At 43.2% G+C, this 23,388-nt stretch overlaps 1 protein-coding gene across 5 annotated transcripts in view; it reads right to left on the reverse strand.

The window, feature by feature from the left end:
- Sntg2 (syntrophin gamma 2) overlaps positions 1–23,388 on the reverse strand; it is a 216,196-nt gene that overhangs the window by 59,198 nt on the left and 133,610 nt on the right. For all 5 annotated transcript variants that reach the window (XM_021643987.2, XM_060366668.1, XM_021643988.2 and 2 more), the window contains 3 exons: positions 16,787–16,916; positions 14,999–15,037; positions 7,234–7,353 (listed from right to left, as the gene is read on the reverse strand). In XM_021643987.2, coding sequence (XP_021499662.1) covers positions 7,234–7,353; positions 14,999–15,037; positions 16,787–16,916 — 289 coding nt within the window. The remainder of the gene's footprint in view (positions 1–7,233; positions 7,354–14,998; positions 15,038–16,786; positions 16,917–23,388) is intronic.

Genomic DNA, 23,388 nt, shown 5'->3' on the forward strand with positions numbered 1-23,388 from the left:
GTAGCTCATCAATATTAACTTTTGAATGATATGTTCTGCTCTATAATTTACACTCACATGTATAATCTCTGAGTTAAAATGTCTCTAATAAAAGTGTATAAAATTCCCAGCAGTATCAGATCTGGGTCCTTTGTGCTGGCATGCGTTATGTCTTTCAGTCATACACTTGAACAGGGGTTTTCTGTGCTGTCTTTGAGACAAGGAATCCACACACATTTAATCAGCCAGTGGCTTCCTTGCAACTGTCCCACCACACAAAATGCTGCCAAGGTACCTAGATGCCAAGCCACTGAAGCCAGAGCACTGGCTAATGGTGAGTTTGATGTGGAGACAACACTGATGCATTACCATTTAACCTGTTGCTGCTCCTGGGCCAGCTCTGTGCTACTGGAATTGAACAACAAAAGATACTGGAAAATTAAACCTCAGTAGAAAGCACGTAGGATGAAAGTGTTAACGTGCAGCTTGGCTTTGGGTCAACACTTGCACCTAGCATTTTGTCTAGAATCAGCAGATGATAGTCTTTGCTGCATCTTTCAGATTTGATATGTCTAAGACTTTTGCACCCCTCCTGAATGCCAAGGTGCCGAGGGTTCCCAAGACGGAACTGTCCTAACTCAAAGACTGAGCCTGAAGCTGCTCCTGCCCTCCTGCCTTATAGTCCTGTTTACCTGGGCAAGGGAGATGCAGCTGCCCCTTGAGGCAGAGCCCCAGGGCCATCGGTACTACTGGACAGAAATAAATCACACATGGGTGGGCACCATGCCCAACTTTCCCATTAGAGAAGTGCTGAATATTATGAGAGAATTAAAATAAAAACAAAAAAAAATGATTAAACACACTACTCAGAGAATGCTCCCTCAATAGCTGATGTGATCTTTAAATATGCATTATACATATTCATAATTTTGCCATTTCAAAATGCAGTTTGTAATAGAAGCATTTTCCCACATCATTACTTTTTCAGAAACAAAATATCAATGTTAGCTCAGAATTTCAGTCACCATTTTTGTAAGCATGACCTTTATGTTGGACATTTTAGATGGGTGGTTACATTTTAATCATTCTAACAGTGCCATGAATTATCACTTTGTGGACACGATGCTCTGGTATTTTGTTGTTTCTGATGCATCTTCATCATTAGCTTATCATCAGTGTATTGCAGAATAGCCTGACTTCTATGTTCTAACGTAAGGATGGGAGGAGGCGGCATTTCTTATTTGCAAACTCAGAACCTTCCTCTGCTGTATTCAGGGTGTTTTCTAGGCATCTGATTTTCTTCTGTCTAAATGTTCCTATCCAGTAGGAATGACTATATCTCCACTCTAGCCCCTGAGTGGCTGAAAGTGACTTCCAGCTTGTGTTGTACACAGATCATGCCCTGGCCCTCCTCATCTCAGTCACTGAGATGGATTCAGGGAAGAGACCTCATCCCCGAGAAAGAGGAGATAGAAGATGCTCAGACTTCTGAGAAGAGACTCTTCATTGTTCTTGAGGCAAAGTCATCACCTGGAAGTTTCACTAGGCCTCAATGAATTTGGTTACTGATGATGTCATGACACTGGTTCAACATGCTGCACAGATGCAAAGTGACCTGAATCAGGGAGGGGGAGTCAGGAGCGAGGTGGTTACCTTCTATCTTCTGTTTTTTTTTTTTTTTTTTTTTTCTGCAAGTCAAAAACTCTCTAAAATCTAAAACAACAGCTCTTTCTCTTTGTCCTCTTTCCTCCAGGATTCCTGAAGTCTATGTCTTCTTACAGGCTTAGCAGAGACCAAGACCTGAAGTCTCTCTTCATATCCGGAGAAGAGACTCAGTAGCCATGTACCTAGACCCTCATCTTTCACTCACCTAACCCTGCATCCCTGTCAGGTTTTGCTCACATAGTGTATCCTGATCTGCCACCCAGCAGGCCCTGAGAGAGGGTACGGGCAATCTGCTCAGAAAGGAGCATGTGTACTGAGCCAGTAGAGTCAGACTTGATAGCCTGCAGCCAGTCTGGTTCTAGCTGCACAGCAGCCCTTCCCTGCATGTCTGTGGTGTGGATACTTCTAATCCAGTAGAAAGGCAAACAGGAGGAGTCTTTGAGTTTCTCCTTGCAGGAAATTATCAGCAAAACATCTGTCATATTCTGAAGGTTTCTTTTTTTTTTTTTTCCTTTTATTAGTTATATATAGCTCTAGAGCCTGGCTGTGGATTCTGAATTTGGAACATAACAATCTTTCAGGCACATATCTTGATATCCACATAGCTCATGTAGGAAACAGTTGACATGAGCAGCTATTTGACTTGTATTTACATATTCAAAACCAGAATATAAATGCAAAGTTCAGAATCTCAGGTCTGCCTGGTCAACTGCGTTGTGACAAAAGTAAAGGTTTGTGGAGCTCTGAAGACCCCTGCCTTAAGTGCTCAGGGTTGAAGCCTGAGTATAGCTACTGTAACTTCCAAGCTTACCAAGACAGAGGTCCTTGGCCCCCATCTGTGTTTCACATGAAGCTCAGTGACCTCAGTTTTAATTTTTTAGCAAAGTGACATTGGTGCACCATGAAAAACTCTAGTGGGGTAAGTGAGGTGGCCACCTCAGCTTCTTTTGACACTTGTGAACAACGGAGTCTCAGGAGACAGCACTGCTGAAAGGTTACCTGGCCACACCATTCCCCTTGTCTTCTGGATTTGTGAGGAAACATTGAGACCCCCCAAGCTTTTGAGAAGGAAAGGAAGAAAGACTGCAGGGGAAAGAAGGGATTTTGGATAAAGCACTGTATCTACAGTGTAGATATGCACTTATTAATTATGCTTCTTAAAAAGAATTGCTGACTTTGCAAACCAGGTTCTCTGTGATCTCATTTTTTTTTAAGTGGAAGTGTCCCTCGTGCTTCAAGCACAGCTTATTTTCTGCTATGAAGCTTTCATGGTGTTTCTCTCGTGGAAGGGACGAGACTGCGAGCAGAGAAGGAGCAAGCAGGTCAGCACTCTGAGCCATCACCTAGCTAGCTTCTCTAGAAAGTGGCTTAACATGTCAGTCACTGGCCCCGACAGTAGCTTCACCTGGTGGTGCAGAATCCAAACAAGCAGAGACTAAGCTTACTGATTTCACACCTCCTCAAAGACACATTGCAGAGAGGGCAACAAACAGGCATTCGTGTGAGAAGAGGCTAAAGAGTTCTAAATCACACATTGCTCTTGTTCCTCCAAACCACGGCGCTTGATGACTTTCCGACCTATCTGGCCATAGGTGGCTTTTGGTAGAGCAGGCATTTTGGACTATAAGCTACGCTATATTGGTATCTTTTAGGGTTACTGTGGGATACAGGTCATATCAGGATGATGCAGCAATTCTACATTGGACTCATCCTCATCTGCAGACTTGACTTAGTTCAGCTCTTTCATTGGTTTATCCTTTACAAATGATAGAAAATATCTGCCTAATTGACATTCTTAAAATGACTGCTAACACTTCCTGCGGGCACAAGGGCCTTCACCACATAATTTATACACTAATGCCATGTGATGCTGTTAAAATGGTTTCACAACTTTAATTTTAACACATTTTAATGGTGTTTGAAAACACGGATAACTGAAGCATCACCTTTTAGATTCTTATTTGCAAGTCAGAAATAAATATTCTATCAATGAAGGTTGAGCACGGTGAGGTACAGGGCTGAGGGTCTTGGGTAGGGTAGGGTAGGGTAAGGTAGGGTAGGGTAGGGTAGTGCAGGGTAGGCTGAGGGAGGGTAGAGAATGGATGGTGACATTCTTTTCACACTGGGGCCTGCTTCTTCCTTAGCAGGACACCTCACTGCAAAGACCACTGGTCCCCATACCTCCCCTACTCCCCCCTCTCTCTGAAGGAACTCAGAAACAAACTGTCCTTTGAATGAAAGACATTATTATTATTATTTTTTTTTTAGCTCTTCCTAAATTTTCTGTAATAAGAATCTTTAGGTCCTTCCAGATTCTGTTTCAAATTTTGGACATTATGTTGGGAACTACAGCTTAGTGACTATTTTGACTTTCCTGCATTGTCAAGCTTTCCTAAATGCTTGTAACTGGCCCCTGGGTTGAGGGCTGGTTGTGCTGTAACCACTTCAGGGAAGCTAGTGACAATCAGTTAGGAATATTTACAGTTTCTCTTCCCCAGAAGCCACTTATGTAGCTTCAGATTCCTAGCAGAGGAGACCTCAGCTTCTTCCATGTGACATGCTGACTTTACTGAGATGAAGTCCATCCAATGGAGGGATTGGTGTGCGCACCACTTAAACAGAGTAGTAACGTGGGAGCCCCCATCTGGAGCTCCTGCTCCTGCATAGGAGGGGCATCATGAGCACTGCTGGGCCCATGCACTGGGGAACCCAACACTGGATGCTCTGCAAGTCATTAATTTCAGGAACTTTAAGCCTCGTGCATGGTTAAATAAGTGATAATACACATTTATTAAAACTTAACATAATGTTTTAGATTTGGGCAAAGCAAAAACTGTTATTGGAAATTGCTAGCAATGCCAAGATATAAATCCCAGGCCCAGGGAACACATATAAATATTTAGGTATAAATTCACTTACCATATTGTGTACATTGCTATGACAACAAAAAGCTGTCTAATATTTAAAGCACGATTTTATATCTTTTAAATTTTATGTGCTTCAGAGTATTCAAATTCACTTCTCTAAGAAAGCCATCCTGTGTTTACTGGAGCCCGGTGGGATGTTTCAGTCAGGATTTATTATCTCTGACATATAACTGGAGAAATCGTTGGGTAAAGAAGGTAAATAAATTGTTCCATGTCCCTGGCTGGTAAGCAGGACAATTATGAAGAGAACTTGTAGCTTCAAGTTATTAACCTGCAGCCCATTCCACTGAGACATGGAGTAATTCTTTTCATTGTCCTACACAATCTCTCCTATCTCGATTTAAAATAAGCTTTGGTTATTGTGGACAAAAGATGGATTGTTTGAAACATTTCATTTTGCCCAACACTATTCTATTATGTAAGGTAAATTTTTATCTTTCTATTTAACATGTTGTCTAGGCTACTTTCAGTTTTTTACATTTTTATTTAATGAAAGGCTGGCTGGCTGTGTTAGAGCCCACTGCAAGTGAATGAACCTCACCTGTTTGTCACTGGAAATGGATAGGTGTTGAACTATGTCAGTGGTATAAAACCCAACAAATATGAAAATCCTCTTTTCATGGTCTGGCTTCTAAGCTGTTGTGTTTTGTACTTTTGTCTTTGTGCCTTCTTGATGATGCTGTACAATACATAATCAAGGCTTTCAAATTACTCACAAACTAATTATAACCTCTTTCCTTTGTTGTCCTTAATCAGAAGTGGAAACAGCTGTTAGGTCTACTTTCACTGATGTGGCTGGGCACTGTGGCCGGCATCCCACTGCCCTACACTATGAAGACCCTTGTTCTGGATGTCCCTGCTATATGGAGTGCTTGTCCAGTGGGACCAGCTGACTTAGGAAAGTGATTGGACGGGCTTCCTCCATACATCCTCTTTCCTTGTCTTAGAATCGAACATTTGGGAACACTTTGCAGTAGCACATTTTCTGTTTCCTCCTGGAAATTGTTTCATGTTAATTGGAGGGCTTAAAGCACAAAATGCTTTTGAGACTTGCTAGCCTCCCCCCCCCAAAAAAAATACCCAAAGGGTTGATATTTTTTCCCTTTATATCACATTTGGAGAGTTTTCTGATATTTCCAATTCACTGAACACAGCTGTAGAGTTTCCCCACCTTCCGACAGAAGAGATTACCCAGCCAGTGACCATTCAGCTATCAGAGAGTCTATGTAAGTCACTTCACCTCCCAACTAGCAGTGGCTTTATCATCATTTCACGGGGACAGCAATGACAGCTATGTCACCAGAGAATTGAGAACTATATGAAGACGCAGGGACTATACAAATGAAACCTGCTACTTCAGTCTGACTTTGGACTAAATATTCATCCACGTGCCACTCTGCTTTTACCATTTTGTTTCTTTCAGCATAATTCCCACAGGAATGAAGGAGACTCCCAGGCCTAGGGGAAACGTGTAGCTCTTTTTACCCATCATGATCAAAGATCCAGACAGATAAACAACACGCTCATGTGGTCCCCGGTGCTAATATTTCCTACATGCTGCTGATATCACTATCCACGTGTCATATCTGAGTATGAGGGAAGGCTCTAATGCTACTCAAAAATATCCACTCACTCTGCTGGGCAAAACCACAGCGATTAACTTTAAGGGACATTAATTAGTTTACTTTCAGGAGATTTTAATCGGTGCTTATGCAAATTTGCAGGTGATTGTAACGTGAGTAAATTTACAACATAATTTTTTTTTAAAACAAAAAAATAAACTTGTGACTAGATACATTGCTGTCCTAATCTGATCCTGAGGAAGGAAAGGCACATTAGTGGGGAAACCAGTGGAGCTATTGTGCTCTTAGTGAGTCCATTTCCTACCCTTAGGTTTTAATTTTATGTAGCACACACACCCTGAATGAAGAAGGCAGGTTCTGAAAATATGAAATTGTCCCAAACATCATTTGTGTTACTTATCTCCTTTTAGCGGTAGAATGTATGTCACTATTTGTATGGATTCTGACTCTTCAGAGATGTGAAACTAGCTTGTTTGTAATTCTGGTGGTCAGATTCCCAAAAGTAAAATAAAATAAAAACAAAAAGGATGAGCTTTTAGGCAGAACACGTAGTCAATCTGAGAACAGTGTGGGTAGGAACTGGAAAACAGAACTACAGGATGGCAGCATCCATCCTCACATTTATTTGATGAGTCCCGCTAAAGCAGGCTGTTCACTTTAATCAAATCTGGAGGTTATGTGGGAAAGAGTAGCTGTGGAAATTTCAGTACTCAGACCTTTAGTTAGGAATATCTAAAGAGAGGGGCTGTGCTTTGCTTTCATTACATTTTGGATTCTCCACCCATATAATTCAACCAAGCAGCTGGCTGCATCCTACCTCCACACCGGCTGATATTTTGAAGCAGAGAAATGCTACGGCGGCATCTAACTGGCTGAGTGGACTGAAAGACTGAAACTCTATGAGTTTGAGGTAAGCCACTTGTGGTGAATCCATAAGCAGCACCACCGAGGCCTGGAGAGGGCCATGAATACCCATCTGTCTCTGCCTCCTTCCAGGGTCCAATCTATCTGCGATCCACCTCATATGAATAACTATAGCCACAGGCCCCCGCACCCACAAGATGCAAAGCCATCCTTACCGGAGGAGTGTTGAAAACGTAGAATGAGGAGCCTTTCAGGGCCAAGAACTTGGATCTGAAGCTCTGAGAGTTGTCATCAGCGCCTTGCAGCCTCTCATTTACCCAGCCCATGTGCACCACCTGCAGAGGGAAACCTTGGAAAATTAAAAGCCAAGCCTTAATGAGAATGTCCTGAGAGCAGGATGCTGCCCACACTCAACATGCTATGCTCCCTGACTTCAACACAGCATGCCCAGAAAAGGCGGGAAATCGAATAAGCCTGGGTTAATCTTCATGTTCTAATGCAAGTAGACAGGATAGAAGCATAGGGCAATTTGGGGCAAACACTCAGCCTTGTAGGGTAAGGTGCTACACAGCAGCTGAGTTGTGGGTTTCCTGTATTTCTTTTTTTTTTTATTCTTTATTAATTACACTTTATCCACTTTGTATCCCCCCTGTGGTTCCCTCCCTCCTCCCGTCCCAATCCCTCCCTTCCTCCACCCTCTGCATGCATGCCCCTCCCCAAGTCCACTGATAGGGGAGGTCTTCTTTTCCTTCCTTCTGATCCTAGTCAATTAGATCTCATCAGGAGTGGCTGCATTGTCTTCTTCTGTGGCCTGGTAATGCTGCTTCCCCTTCAGGGGGAGGTAATTAAAGAGCAGGCCAATCAGTTCATGTCAGAGACAGTCCTTGTTTCCTATTACAATGGAACCCACTTGGATACTGAACTGCCATGGGCTACATCTGTGCAGGGGTCTTAGGTTATCTCCATGCGTAGTCCTTGGTTGGAGTATCAGTCTCAGGAAAGACCCCTGTACGCAGATAGACAACTAGGAATAGCGCTTCCTCAAGACCCAGCTATACCACTCCTTGGCATATACCCAAATCCAATAAGGACATTTGCTCAACCATGTTTGTAGCAGCCTTATTTGTAATAGCCAGAAGCTGGAAACAGCCCAGATGCCCCTCAATGAATGAATGGATACAGAAATTGTGGTACATCTACACAATGGAATATTACTCAGCAATAAAAAAAAGAAGTCATGAAATTCCTGTATTTCTTAAAAAAGGGATGGAGGGATGGCTGAACTATTAAAGGCAAAGGACCACAGCCGAAAGGGCACACATGCAGAGTTAAGTTATGCTCTACTAGGGGTTAGCCCTTCTGATTCTCTTGTGTAAAAACATAATGAGCTATTTTTGCATTGTTTACAGTAATCATATAGCATCATACAATGAGAAAAATTATTAATGCTTTATTTAGAGTTTAACTCTCTAACAGTGAAAAGAATATAAAACAAGATTCCTACAACTCAGCTAATTCCAGTCTCTTATCATGAAATACAAACTACAGAATCAGAATGTGGTTTAGGTATATAATTAAAATACTAATACAATTTGAGAATTTGGTGAATGACTTCAGCCATGTTAAAGAACAATTCTCATATTACCTAAACTTATATATGACAAATACTTTGTAGTAAATAGTATGAGTAACTTCAGCTTAATTTTCCCATCTCCACATTTTGCCATTTCGAGGAAAACCAATTAAGGAAAAAAAACACACCTAAAATAAGACAGAGTTCCCAATTGCCTCACTTCTTTCTCTATTTTTTAGGCTGGCCAGTACAATGTAGCCCTGGCTGTTCCAGTACTTGCTATGTAGACTATCCTGGCCTCAACCTCATGGAGATCTGCCTGCTTCTGCCTCCCCAGTGCTGTAACTGAAGGCGTGCACCACCAGGTCTGCCTTCTCAGAACTTTAAATGAGAAATTATATGCACCATTTCAAGCATTATCCAGAGTCCTTCAGGACTGAGGATCTCCTGTCCAGAGTTTTTGAGCAGAAGCAGAGTGCTCATTAGCAATCTTTATGGCCCGAAATAGAACAGCCCTGCATCAACTTTTACCCAGAACTCCTGAAACTATTCACTCTAGCACAATAGACCTGTCATTGAGGTCAAGATGTCAGTTGACAGTTAAAATACAGGCAAGACACACTCTGTGGAAAATAGCAGTCATGGCTGAATATAATCACCATTATAACATGTACTGAATACAAATGACTGCCACTCAAATCTGTAACTGTGTCCTTTATTAGAATTTGCATATACATGTGTAAGCAATGTATGCAGATATTCAATGGTGTGTCTTGCATGTGTTTGTACATGGATGTAAAGTCCAAAAGACTTATCTTTTTTCAGGCACTGTCCTATTTTTTTTTTTTTGACAGTGTCTCACACTGGCTTTGAACTTGTCAAGTCTGGTAGGCTGACTGGCCTGCAAGCTCTCGGATTCTCCCTGTCTCTGCAGCCCAGTGGGTTATCAGCATGTAGCACATGTCTAGTTTATTTCTTACCAGCTACACGAATGAAACTCTAAATGTCCGTAAGGCAAGCCCTTCACCGGCTGAGCTGTTACAGGTGTTTCAACTAGGTGAGTCAGATCAATGTGATTTGATAAAGTGACAATGGTATTTCAAAAATGGCACGTGTGACTTGGATGTCTTCAACACAGTTCAGCTTTTATTAGGAATGGGGCTAGAATCCACAATTCCACAGGAGAGCCACAGGAATTTAGTGCTGTGTTTCAGAAAAACCCCTGGCGCAGTGTCCACAGACAGAAGCAAAATGATGCTTGTACTATGAGAAGACTGCTGAAAGTTAAGTCCTTCCTGGCTGTCTCCTGGATTTGGCACAGCCATATTCATATTTCCTTCTCTTTGCACAGCCATATTCAATGTGCTGAGTTTTGAGTAGGAATGTGATGTGCATCCACAGAAAAGATGACGACGTTCAGCCTTGGGTGTAGAGAAATATGAGTGCACAGGAGATGATGGACAGCCACTGTAGATAGTTGGAAGGTGAGCCAGAGCTGAAGGTGAGAGTTCTGGATTCCTGGCTGAAACAGAGATGCTGTGAGCTTTTTCTTCCCATAGCAGCAGAATCCAAACAAGGATGGACCACCCCTGGACTCCAGTTCACTTGAGGGCCACTATGGCTTGTCAGGGCTACAGGTATTAGCTGGGAACCCAGTGCCAGCTCTGAAAGTGCTGTGACGAGCATTTGGCTCTTCTTGTGTGCTCTGCCCTTCACTTCATCAGTGTCTGGGTGACGCTGGTCTCTTTACACTTGGCCAATACCATGCCTCCCATATAAATCTCCATACTGAGGAGTGGCCACGAGGCTGCTGCTCTAGCCACAGCGACAGTAAGAATGTGAATCACCAATTAGCTGTATATGAACTTAATTACATCCCACGTGTAATTTAATTCTGCCCGGATAACACAGAAGTTACAGCTGGGCTGTTATTCGGAACATTGACTTCCTTGTGAATTCATTTTTTTTTAAATGCATGTATAGCTAGTTCATAAATAATCTACAGGAAGCTAATCTTACCTCTTACATTATGAAGTTTTTAATGATTCACTGCATGCTGTAGGAAGTGTATATCACACTTTCATGAATACTGACCGGATGGTATCATGTAACATAATTAAAGGGGGACCCAGAGCCTCACCATCACCATCACCATCACCATCACCATCACCATCACCATCACCATCACCATCACCATCACCATCACCATCACCACAGAGGAGTAGAATTTCATCTATCTGTTCTGGTATTGATTCTGTGGAAAGTCCTGTTCCTTGCTGGGTCAGTGTTGATACTGGTTAAGCCTACACCAGATTGTGACTCCACACCTGTTTTCCCTTTTGCTTGAAAAGCCAGTTTCCTGTGCTGCTCACATTATCATTGGAATGTTAATCAAGGCATCATCATCTCCCTGAATTGAAATCCCAAGATAGAAATTGCAGAAATAAATAAAGCTGTTTGTAGTTTTATTAGGGTGAACACACTTTGGTTCTCAGTTTGGTGAGAGTTCTTAGTTTGTGCTTATTGCCATTAGGTTTGTGTTGGCTGTGTGCGTGTGTGCAGGTCAGAGATCAACAATAGATTTCATTCCTTCTTCAGGGCTGTCCATTCTATTTTTTGAAACTTTTAACTGTTTAATTAGTTGTTCATTTTACATCCCAATCACAGTCCCCTGCCCCTCAGGAAAGAGGGGACCCTGGGAACCCACCTCAGTACTTCAAGTTGCCTCAGGACTGAGCAGATCCTCTTTCATGGTAGACTGGCAAAGCAGCCCCACCAGGGAGATGTGATCCAAAAGCATACAACAGCAATAGCGTCCATGTCAGAAACAGCCCCTGCTCCCCTTATTAGGAACCGATAAGAAGACCAAGTCTCTTATTGGCCTGGAATTCACCAAGACTGGACTTACTGGCCAGTGAGCCACAGGGGTCTTCCTGTCTCTGCCTCCTTAATGCTGGAATTATAAACACACACCACCACACTTGGATATTTTTTTTATGTGGATTCTGGGGACCAAACTCAGGTCTTTATGCCTGCAAGACAAGCACTTCACAAACTAAGCTATCTCTTCAACCCACCGTGGTCTTTGTTTTAGATAAGAGTTCTCTAGTTTGAGCAACAATTTATAAGGTTAAATGCCAGGAGTAAGAACCTATGCTCTTTGCTTTCTATATGAGCTTCTAGACTTCTCTTCTTCTTTTTGTCAGAAGCTGTGCTGGGTAGGTTCATGCCAACTTGACAGGGGCTAAAGTCATCTGAGGGGAGGGAACCTCATTAAAAAAAACAGGCTGTAGGAAAGCTTGTAGAGCACTTTCCTAATTTGTTATTGATGGGGGAGAGGGGTGCTGCCCACTGTGGGTGGTGCCATCCCTAGGCTGGTTCTATAAGAACTGGTCCTGGGATGCATAATACATAAGGCTGAGCAAGCCATGAGGAGCAAGCCAGTAAGTAGTGCTTCTCCATGGCCTCTGCATCAGCTCCTGCCTCCAGGTTCCTGCTGTTTGCATTCCTATCCAGTTTAAGCCCTGTCCTGACTTCCTTTGATGATGAACAGTGATATGGGAGTATTGGACAAATAATTTCCCTTCCTCTCCAAGCTTTTGGTCTCGTCTTTCATCATAGCAATGACAACCCTAACTAAGACAGATGCCTTTGGTTTATTTTTTTTCACATTTGTTCACTTATTATTTGTTATATACCAATAATCAATGATTGTTTAAAGTGGGAAAATACTGCTTTTCAATTTTAGGACTCCTAAGGACACAAAATATTGTGTGTGTGTGTGTGTGTGTGTGTGTAGTTTGGAACAAATATATACCACCTTCTACAGGTGCACCCCCAGACCTTCAGGATGTCAGGGGTGATTTGAAAGCCACCAGCATAGCATGGTGTGGATGCTATGTCCAATGTCAATGTCCAATGTAAGAATTCTAATGAAGATCCTGGGCAAATTTTAAGTCCAGAAATAAATATATCAATAAATAAAATCCCAGAGGACAAAACTTCAGATTTGGATTGCCCAACATGAGTTTGTTTTGCTGTACAGGTGAAGAAATTAAGGCCCAGATGCCAGTTTTTGTTTTTGTTTTTCCTACGTTGCTGCCAGAGGACACAGCTGGCCTTAGAGGTCAGGCTTTCATCAGCAGGGCGTGTGTAATGTCATGTCAGCCAGGTGTGATGTGTGGCAGAATTCACCAGATGAAGCTGATGTCGCCGGTGTGAAAGGTGATTCTTGTAGCACCCGTGGGCTCTTCAAAGAGCCTGCAGTCCCCAGAGGCGTCATCTCACTGTGGGCCCTTGATATTCAGTGACAGGAAGAGGTGAATTCCAAAGCAAAGGAAACACGTTCTTGTCTCGGACAGTGCTCCTTCCGCGTAGGCAAGTTGTTTCCATACACCCACAAACCCGCCATTCTCTGAAGCAATCCAGACTCACGCCCCAAAGACTCCACTTTCCACCATTATCTGAAGCAATCCAGACTCACGTCCCAAAGACTCCACTTTCCAGTGGCACACTGGAACCCACTAGTCTCTCATCTCCAGGAGACCAGTCATTTCCACCTTGTGTATCATGAACAATCTCTCCTGTAGTTAAGGGACTCTGGAAGGCAGAAGCACTGTGACCCCCACTGGATTGGGTGGGGAAGCCTAGGGCAAGGAGCATCTCACTCCTTGCCATGTTTGAAGGGGCTGACTCCGGAAGTATAGAATCTTAGAGATGCTTCCAGGTTCTGGTATCTAATAGAATTCAATTTCAAAAATGGTAAATCATTTGTGGAAAAAAAAAAAAGACAAACTCAGTTCCACATCTCAGCAGCAACAGATAAATTGAGAAAACTGATTATGTGTGAAACAAGAGAAGTCTTAGTAGAAAAATTTGTAGGAACTTTATTTTCAAACTGCAGAGTTTAGCAGGAATAAAATTTTTTAATGTTGGAAGATGTAGAATGAATGCTCTTCTAGTTTGAAGACACTTATGGAAGTATTACTCATAAAGTAGCTAACCCCTCATTAAGCTATATAAAACAAAACAGTTGATGATTAATTTATAAAATATTGAAAGTAATAAGTTATATTTAGAGGAATTATTATCACTATAAAAACGCTGATGAAAAGACCTAATTAAATTGCTGACTGAATTTATTGTCTATCTCGGTCAACATTGAATTGACAGAGGAATGTTCTCGTGGGTGTTGTTGCCTTGATTTTGGATTCTGATGCTAAGCACTCTTTAAAGAGCATTCATAAGCACCGATTAAAATGAGAGGAATTCGTTGGTATTAGTTTTCTTGAGGCTATAGCACATGCTTCTGAAAGCCTACTAAAGATGTGGTACAGCAACCAATGGAGTGTAAATAAGTGTCCTCCCATATGCTCAGCCTAATAAATGACTATAAGCATTCTATGATGGAGAGAGGCAGGGGCTCTCAGGAGAGCTGATGCTGGCAAGGGGCGTGTCACGGGAAGCCTTGTCCCAGGTAATGCACCACGTGAGGGCATTGCCTGGAATCGGGTGACAGGATCTCACCCACCATCTCACTGCCAGGTCAGTGCCTCCTCGTAGCAATGTACAGACAAGGATGTTGTTAACTGAGCTCCACCTCAGTGCTGAGGACCCTACAAGGACAATTTGGTCAGAGAGAGTAGGGATATTGCAGTCCCAGAGCTAACTTATCTTAATTTATCTTTAGCTCCCTTCATAACCAGTCACGGCTCCCTCCATGTCTGACCTACCATCCTCGTTACTATCAGGTAGATCTTTCAGGATGTGTTAGCAGACCACTAGCTGCCACCACCTCCACAGCTACGAAGGCCACCAAACAACCTGTGAAACCTACAGTATTGATTTTCTCACTTTGCTATAAAAAAACGGCCTGATATTCATGTCATTGTATTTGAAAAGAATCTTGACTTATGAATTTCTCTGTTCTATTAATTAAAACTTCATGAAACTGGTACAAAACTGGAATATAATATTTGGGGGTGGCTTCCACCTGTGTGTTGTGGACCATGGTTACTGAAATTTGGCTCCAGAATAAACTCCCGTATTCCCTTCAAGAACTATGCTGTTGAATCAACAGCATCACATAACAAAATGATCCCAAGGTACACTGGCCTTTCTGTACCCTAAATCCCTTCTGGGCTCACACAGTCCTCTCAAAACCTTGTTCAGATCACATCCTCTACTGAATACAACCCACAGACAACATTTATCTCAGTAAACACAGGTGATCAGAACCATCCCCAACGTGTTCCCAAATAAATAAAAAGGAACTTTGAGTTTACATATAGGGTAGAGTCTACCAAATTTAGTATGATTCTCATTAGCATTTTCCTATCTAAATTTCATAAGAGGAAGCAGCCACTTTTAGGGATTGCTATTTTACTGAGCCAAGGGCACACACCTACCTGATCACAGGGAGAGCAGCATTTATTTGCCATTTTCATCTGCAGAGGGAAGACAGCAAGAGGTCAGCGTGATGCGCATTAATGCCTTCATTTTTCAGCTTGTCTAAATGGCAGCTGAAATTCATCAGCCCAGGAAACTTCCTTGGAAATGAGTTTTCTTTACACTGTGCCTCTCTTCGAATCAGAGCAAACACAAATTTATCACAATAATCCTTAAAGAGGGAAAACAATGAAACAAAACAAAGGGCACACTAAAAATTGCTGTTTCCAAAGCCCTTGAAGTGAGGGCAATGTGAGGTGACAGCTGCCTAAACTTTACTATATAGGGAAAAAAAAATGAGGCATGTGGCCTCTACTCTGTGTCACATTAGCAAACAACACTGACCAATGCCCACAGTGGGTAGTCCATTCTTTGCTTATTTCTCCAAACACTGCAGATGTCACCTTCAGTAATTTTACCAGTGAAAAAAAAATGCAAGTTCAGAGGAAGCTAAACCCACACCCATGACTGTGAATCCACATGTCTGCCCTGCCAGGCTGCCCAGGGGTCACCTGGGAAAGTTGTCCAGTCAGGAGAACCCTGTACTCACTGGACTTTCTTCAGATGTCAATCCAGCCCCACCTGTCTCCTTTTGTTTGCTTATTTATTTATTTATTTATTTATTTATTTAATTTAAACAAAGAACAAATTCTATCCTTTTAGACCACACAGTGATTCAAAGCATTGAATATTAAAACTGAGAATGTAGGCAGGTGTTTGTTTATACAATAGAAGAAAGATGGCTCTCATGTCTTCCGAGTAGAAAGCTCATATATCACTTCATCCCCAAATGTCTCAGGTTATTCAGCTAACTTTCGTCCAGCAATGTCCAGGACAAGGCAGGAGATGAGGAACAAGGGAACGACGGCCACTAGGCTGTGTGATACAGGGTATTACAGGTTGCATCAGGCTGGCAAAAGCAGATATAGGCATGTAGAACAAACATACAGCATGGGTCTTGGGAGGGAGTAAAGACTTCTGGGAAGTGAGCCAAGCCTTTGGCTATTGGTCAATCCTGCCATCACTAAATGGCTATAGCTTTCTGCACTTCATGAGAGACTTAACAAGGGGTTAATGTTCTCCTCTCCAACCCATCTGTATTTATTCTTTCTTTTACCAACCTTACTGACTTTGAACACTAAACACATCACCCAAGGTGCAGAATGCATCTTTCTGGCCCAGATGTCTTCAGTGAGACACAGTACATGTTTTTTTGGTTAGGTATGCCCTTTTTAAAATTTAAGAAAAATTAAATGTTCATGGTGTGTGTGTGTGTGTGTGTGTGTGTGTGTGTGTGTAAATGCTTGTGCTCATGTGTATGTGTGCACATACTTGAAGAGGCCAGAGGAAAACCAGGGTGTGTGTGTGTGTGTATCATACTTTTATTTCAGCTAGTTTATCCAAATAAAAATGGCACATTGTATTAAGACATTTGAATACATGTGCACGCGGGCACACACACACACACACACATTCCTATGTATGTGTGTGGCAAGACAGAGAATGAGAGGGAAGGGATGGAGAGAAAGAGATGGAGGGAACTGATCTGAAAGTTTCCAAGTGTTTGTATCCGGACACGTTTTAATAGCTCAAGTTTTAGTTATTTGAGTTGGATATTTGATCTGTTGAACAAGTGTTTGTTCTGCACGCAGACCAAACCGTGCAGGGGGTTATTTACACTTGGAAGATTTTCATCATTACTGCTAACGCAAACAAGAGTGGGAGCAAGCCCTGGGCCTTATGCTCACGTGTTGAAGTGTCAGGTCACTGATGTTGGCTGAGATTGCACGCAACCAGTCAGCACAGTCCTGGGCAGTGGAAAACTGAAGGACTCCTGTGCTGGTGCCATCCAGGGCCAGCACTTCCAATGCAGTGGACCTGCAGCAGGAGAGAAGACATCAGGGAAGCAGTCAGCTGGGAGGAGAAAGACACTGCTCCCCATCCATCCAGCAGGGGCCAGGTGCTTCCAGCCCCTGCTGTGCTAGGGAAAAAGCAGATGGTCTTAATCTTCTAGTCAACAGGTACAGTTGGCTAGCCTTACCAAAATGAAAACCCATGCTATATTTGCTCACTGCGAACCATTTCTAATTCAGTAGGCACCAAAAAAAAAAAAAAAAAAAAAAAAAAAAAAAAAAAAAAAAAAAAAAAGCAGGGGAGGACTTGGGGGAGTTGGACTACTGAGACTTACCAGCTTCTAGTGAGTGAGTACTCTCTTTTCAAAAATGAAGATAACCTTGACTGCCCCCCCCACTTAATTAGTACTTCTTGAATGAGAAGGAAACATTTAATTATTTCCAGCTGATTTTTCAGCCTGATGGACCAAGAAGGGTAATGAGTGTATTTTTGAAAGCTTTACCAGAGGATGAGCCTAAGGTGAAGGTGAGTTTAGAGTGAAGGTGCAGGCTGCCGACAGGATGGCTTCAGGAAGGGGCCAGGCATGCTTGTCCCTGCCTTCCCTCTTTCTAGTTGCTTCTTTCCACTGTGTCTTCTTGGTGGAGCCATTTGTCTCTAACTCCTTTATCTTGAAGTTTCTTGTCCCCTGTACAGCTTCCTTAGACCTGTACGTTCTGCATGACAAATTATTACTTTCTGTGGCACTGGACAGCATCAAAAATCCATCCTTGTGTTTATTTTGGACATTGCAAGGTCATGGCCTTTATTTTAACTGCACTAGAAAGTCACTGAGAGGCCCTGAGCAAAGAAATGGTATGATGAGAAGTGGGTGATAAATTTTCAAAAACAAAAACAAAAATTGTGGTGTAAATAGGCCAAGGGGACATTGTGGAAGATGAGAGGAGACTTGACCCTTGGAGTAACGAGGCAAGGAGAGTGCTTAGAGAAGCCAGCCTAGGTAGGCGACTGAGGAGGGGAATTAAGTCTAGAGATTAGACTTAGATAATTAAATCACAGGACAAAGGAACCAACAGTGAATGCAAGGTTTGGCCGAATGCACAGAAGTATAGCTGTGCTGTTTAGCAGCTGTGCTGGAGTAACTGGACCCAGCATGTGGGAAAGGCCAGAGCAGGGACACAGTTTGGGCCATCTGTTTGCCTGTGATTCTTTCCCAGTAGAGCTGGGAGTGGGTGGTGGAACAGTCAAGTGTGGGCACTGGGGACATGTCCTGTCTAGAAATAGAAAATGTGAGCTGTCCACTGTGCAGGGTCAGGCTGTGAGAAGGACACAGCTCACCAAGGAGTGATTTGTGCAGCTAAGCAGCTGGGAAAAGGAGCAAGCAGCAGAAAGACAGGACTGAGTGGCAAAGCGGGAGATGCTAACCTGGCATGCTTCCCCCAAATCCAGCCCCCAAAGGAAGGTTTCTGCAACAGAAGCAAGTATTGGTGTGCTGATGTTCTCTGTACACCAGATGTGAAGACTCCTACTGCCCCCCAAAATAGAAAAGATACCCAAACCAACAGATGTGCAAGTCATAGCACAAGAACACAAGAAACACGGAGAAGCAAGGCAACAGGGCTCTTCCAAAAGACCAAAATGCCTCAACTACTAAACACACATATTAAAATAAGCAAAAAATCAGTCCAATATCCTAAAGCTTTCTGGTAAAAATGATCAAGAGCCTTAAAGTGGATACAGAGGTGGTGATAAATTCAATCAAGAACAGAAGAAAATGGGCCTGGACTGTATTCATCTTTCAGACAAACAGGAAAAGAAGCAGACTCCAGGGCTCTGGTCCTCATTTGTCAGTGAGGAGGCTACCATCCTCCGAGGGTGATGATTGGAGCCCTATGACGATGGAGTGAAGTCCAGCCCTCTGTCTGTGTCTGAGTGGACTCTCAGGAAACAGTGGTAATGGGACCAAAAGAAATTTTGAGAGGATTTGATTATGTTTTATGAAAGTACTATGTAAAATACATCAGAGAAAAACTGATTAAGGATATGGAAGTTGAGCTCTCATCTGAAATGGAGACCGGCCCCTGCCTTTCTATACCTTGTTCCTCTATAAGCCTTCTTTTCATTGCAAGATCAAATACTAAATGATGTCCCAAGTGTTTCATAAGAAAACTTCATCAACAAATATATTGGCTTCCTAAAGGGCCTCATGTACCAGGGAACTGCTCTGTCTGGATGCTCACAGAGCTGGGATAAGCTATGATTCATCCATGCCATACACTTGGCTCAACATAGGAACAAATCCTCTGGTCACTTGTGCCTTTCTGTTTTATTTGGATAATGGCAGAAACTGAAAACAAGTTCTTAGTCCATGTGGTGCTTAAATTCTGCTCCAGGAGCCTTGAGCAATGTTTTCTGATTTTTATAGAGCTGAGAAAATGAGTAAAGAATTTCACTGGGTGCAGTAAGCAGAGGCTGGGGAATCAGTTCAAGGCCAGTCTCAGCTATTGCTGTGTGAGGCCCTGTCTCGAGGGAATCCCCCAGTAGTTGGGGAAAAAAAAGGCTAGAATATAACATTCTATGCCCCTCTCCTATTTCTGCCTTTTAAAAATGATAAAAGGTTTTTTGGGTGTGTACATGTGCTCATGCACATGTGTGGGTGGGTTCCCCTAAAGGCTAGACGGGGGTGTTCGGTTGGGATTTCTTCCCTTTTGATGTTTATTTTCAAACACATCAACAATGTACAAATAATTCTTATGCTTTTCAACTGAAAGTATGTTGATTCTCTTTGCATTTTCTCTGTAAGCCTTTGAAGTAAAATATTTAATAATATGGGAAGGACAATTAAAGATACTTTACACATCTTGCAAAAAATGGTATTTAAAGTAAACAACAAGGAGAGCCAGCTGGCAGACACCCTTCCTCTGTCATAAATACTGTGGGTCAGTTTTCAAATACTGCAATGCTGTTATCTTCATCCTAAGAGGAAGGTGCTGTAATTACTGAGATTCAGAAACTGAGCTTATATACGTTAAGCACTTGCCCAAGTTTACCCATAAGGCTAGGCTAGCAAAGACAAGAACCTACAGTCACTACCAGGAGACAGGAGGGCCTTCTGACTCCAGCCCTCTCTTTGTGCCTGATATTAAAGACATCTGCTCTGGAGAAACTGTAAGATCCCTGTGCTCTGAAACCATGGCAACTGCTGTTTCCAGGAGCACATTGTTCATTCTTCCCAGAACTCACTATTCATTTGAACCTGATTTCTGGTTTGAGTTTGGTAATACTACATTGGCGATGATGGCTGTCATTTCACTCCTTTCTTCTGGGACAGGACCACAGCATAGATGCACGGGAGTCGTGCTGCTACCTGGGAAAACTGGCATTGAGGGGGCCTTATCTAAGTAAAGAAAAGCAAAACAAAAACAAACAAACAAACAAACAAAAAACCTTTGATGCCAGAAAATTGCTTGGCTGGGAAAACCCTTTACCATTTTAGGACTATCTCTACACTGAACAAGAAGCACAGTGCATTTGTAAGGCATAGCTTGAGGAGTCTCCTCCTAACTCCACACACGGAAGACAGTTCACTCTAAAGAAGACATTTGGGTAGAAGATCCTTGAGAGAGACTTGGTCTTCGTGGGTGACAGGCCAGAGGTCTGTCAACATCAGTGTCCTTTTAAAGACCCCAGAAGGAGCTCCATTACCACATTCTACACGTGAGATGGAAGTGCAACAGTGGCAATCCATCAGAGAGCAGTGAGGGCCAGTCTCTTTACACCTGACCTGGGAGTCCACACTCCATGGCAAGAAGCAAGTTACTGATGCTGTCAGGCCCCTGGGCTGTGTAGGTTTGTCACAGCAGCCCCCAGGGTTCAGACTACATTTAATGAGCCAGATCTACCCACACTGGGAGAGTCGGTGTCTCTAGAAGCTTCACCATCTCCACTCTCAACCAAGGCTCTGGATCTGATACTAATTTTCCTGGATCAGAACCACTGGCTGGGTTCTTTCCTTTACCTCTGTGAAAACCCCCTGACTCAGTGGTTTCTTCTTTTTATCGCAAAGATAACGATTGCTGGTAAACTGAGGACAGACAGTCAAGATGAAATGACTTTGCCTACGGCAGTGAGTCAGGAGCAGAGAAGTCAGAGGCCTGTGCCCCTGATGGAGATGAAAGATTTGTGAGCACAGCGAGCAGCAGGAGCACGCTCTGGGGAGAGAGTCATGAGCATTGTTATGCTTCTTTCATCTATTATGATTCAATTCTTCCAACTTTAAAACCTCTTCCTATTTATTTTCATTTCAGATCTTGAGAGCCTATTAAATCTCTACACACAAAGGAAACGAGAATCAACTTAGCGTTCAAATGGGAAGACTTGTGATGAGTTTATCTTGCTCAGCTAAAAAGCGATCTTTGTGTCTGAAAGTGGAGGCCTCAGTATCCATCAAGGCACAGGGTACTAATCCCATACAGTCAAGCTGAGTATTCCCCAGAGATAGAAATGAAAGATTCTACAGAGAAGCTGGCATGTGATGCAAGGGGGGAGGCAGACAGAGGGTTTGAGGGGTCAGTCACAGAGGAGTAACTGAAAGTATCATGTATGAGTCACATCTGGAAGAAAGATGTCTGGTTGGGGCAGCCGGGCAGGTGTGTGGGGATGGCAGTACCCTCAAGTCTGCAAAGACTCATCTCAGGACTTGTGTAAGATGGTCGCCAGCCAAGGCAGTAGTGACCAGAGTCCATCAGAAGAGTCTTTGTGGCTTCTGCAGAATACTGATTTCTTTACGTGCCCACTGAAGCAGCTGCAGCATGGTGGGTGTCAGGAACCCATGTAGCAAGGCATTCTCTCTCTCTCTCTGTCAGTCTTCTGTCTATAAAGTGAAGTTCTCTGTGGGTTTATAGACAGTTCACTGAGAAGGAAATCGGAATCCTGTCACCCGTTTGCTGCTGGCAAGGTTGGGAGGTCTGCAGGCAGAGAGGAGCCCTTCCTGGATAGAATGGAAGGGGAGCATCAGCAAAGCAGCTGCCTCCCCGCCACGGTTTCCAACACAGCTACCTGGTAACAGCAGAAGATTCCGTGGTCTTAGGAAAGACAAAGCCTGCTGCTTCTCTAGTCTCATCACGAACCTCCAGAATAAACACCCTGCTGGAGGACGACCACTGGACCCCGGTACTGACAACTCCCCATGCAGACTTGACCTTTGCTGTCATCCAATACAGTCCTTAATCTCACAGCTGGTCCTTCTTCCTACTGAGCTGTGTGGTGCCGGGGCTCTGCTCCTGCACCCTACCTGAAGCTGTTCCCTGAGGCTCACAGGCGTTGAGAACACTGTACTGTGGGAGGCCTTGACTGCCTGACACATTCTATAGAGAAGCATTTTTATTTTTGGAATGAGTGTTTAAACATGGCATCATCTTTTGCAAAACAGATCAAAGCATTTATCAGGAGAACGGTGACTTCACTATCACTTTGCAAAATGTGCTCTATCTGAAACATGCCTAATTCTTCACAGAGCCCATCTGGTCCTCACCGGTTCTTCTTAGGTAAGGTGAGCACTTCGAAACAAATGGGGTCCCTCTCTAAGTTATGAAGCAAAACTTCATTGTTATTTTCAGAATCTGAGCAGATGGGCAACAGGACCCACAGTTGTAGTCTTTACTCCCTCCCACTCTTTCCTCCTTTCCTTTCTGCCCTCTCCCACCCCTTCCTTCCCAAAGTGCAGAAAGAACAAGGTCAATGATTCCTTATCTCTTTCAAGGCCAGCATAAAATAGAGCTGTGGAAATGGGTCCTCTGTATGGGAGAATACTATGCCTCCTGGAAAGGTTCATATAACACAGGTTGGTGGATGAATGTGGGCTCCTGCACTGTTGAGATTTGTGCATTAGGGTTTCTTTGGAAAAACAGAACCAACAAAAGCAATGTGTGTGTGGGCATGCGTGTGTGTGTGCGCACATTCGTGTACTATTAAAATATATCTATTACTAACAAGGGGATTTATTAGATTCCCTCTCAAAGTATCTCCAGTAATGGCTGCACTCAGGAGAGGCTCAGGACCCAGTAGCTACTTAGTTCATAAAGATAGATGCCTTTTTTCCTGGTGTGTTATGGACCTTCCCGAGGCCTGTTTCTTTATAGACGTATAGGTGATATATCCAGTCAAGTTGACAATGAAGGATAACTGTTCTTTTTTTGGCGACAGTCACTCAGATTTGAACTTTCTTCCTTCATTGTGGTCTTAAGTTCCTCATCTGCTCAAGGTTCCTTGGTACCTACAGTTATGTCGCTGTCATAAAACCATCTCAGGGAGCAGTGAAGTGTTCATCTTGCCTCTCATTTTCTTTGTTCAGGAGTAACGCAGGTGGGAGCAACCCCAAGTAGCCTCATTACAGCCCCCAGAGGGTACCTGGGAACAACCCCAGGCCTCAGTCCTGCATGCCTCTCTTCTCACAGCTGTCTCACAAGACAGTTCAGAGCTCTCTTGGCACAGCAACTAC

The sequence above is a fragment of the Meriones unguiculatus genome, chromosome 1, assembly GCF_030254825.1.
Source record: "Meriones unguiculatus strain TT.TT164.6M chromosome 1, Bangor_MerUng_6.1, whole genome shotgun sequence".
Classification (NCBI taxonomy): Eukaryota; Metazoa; Chordata; class Mammalia; order Rodentia; family Muridae; genus Meriones; species Meriones unguiculatus.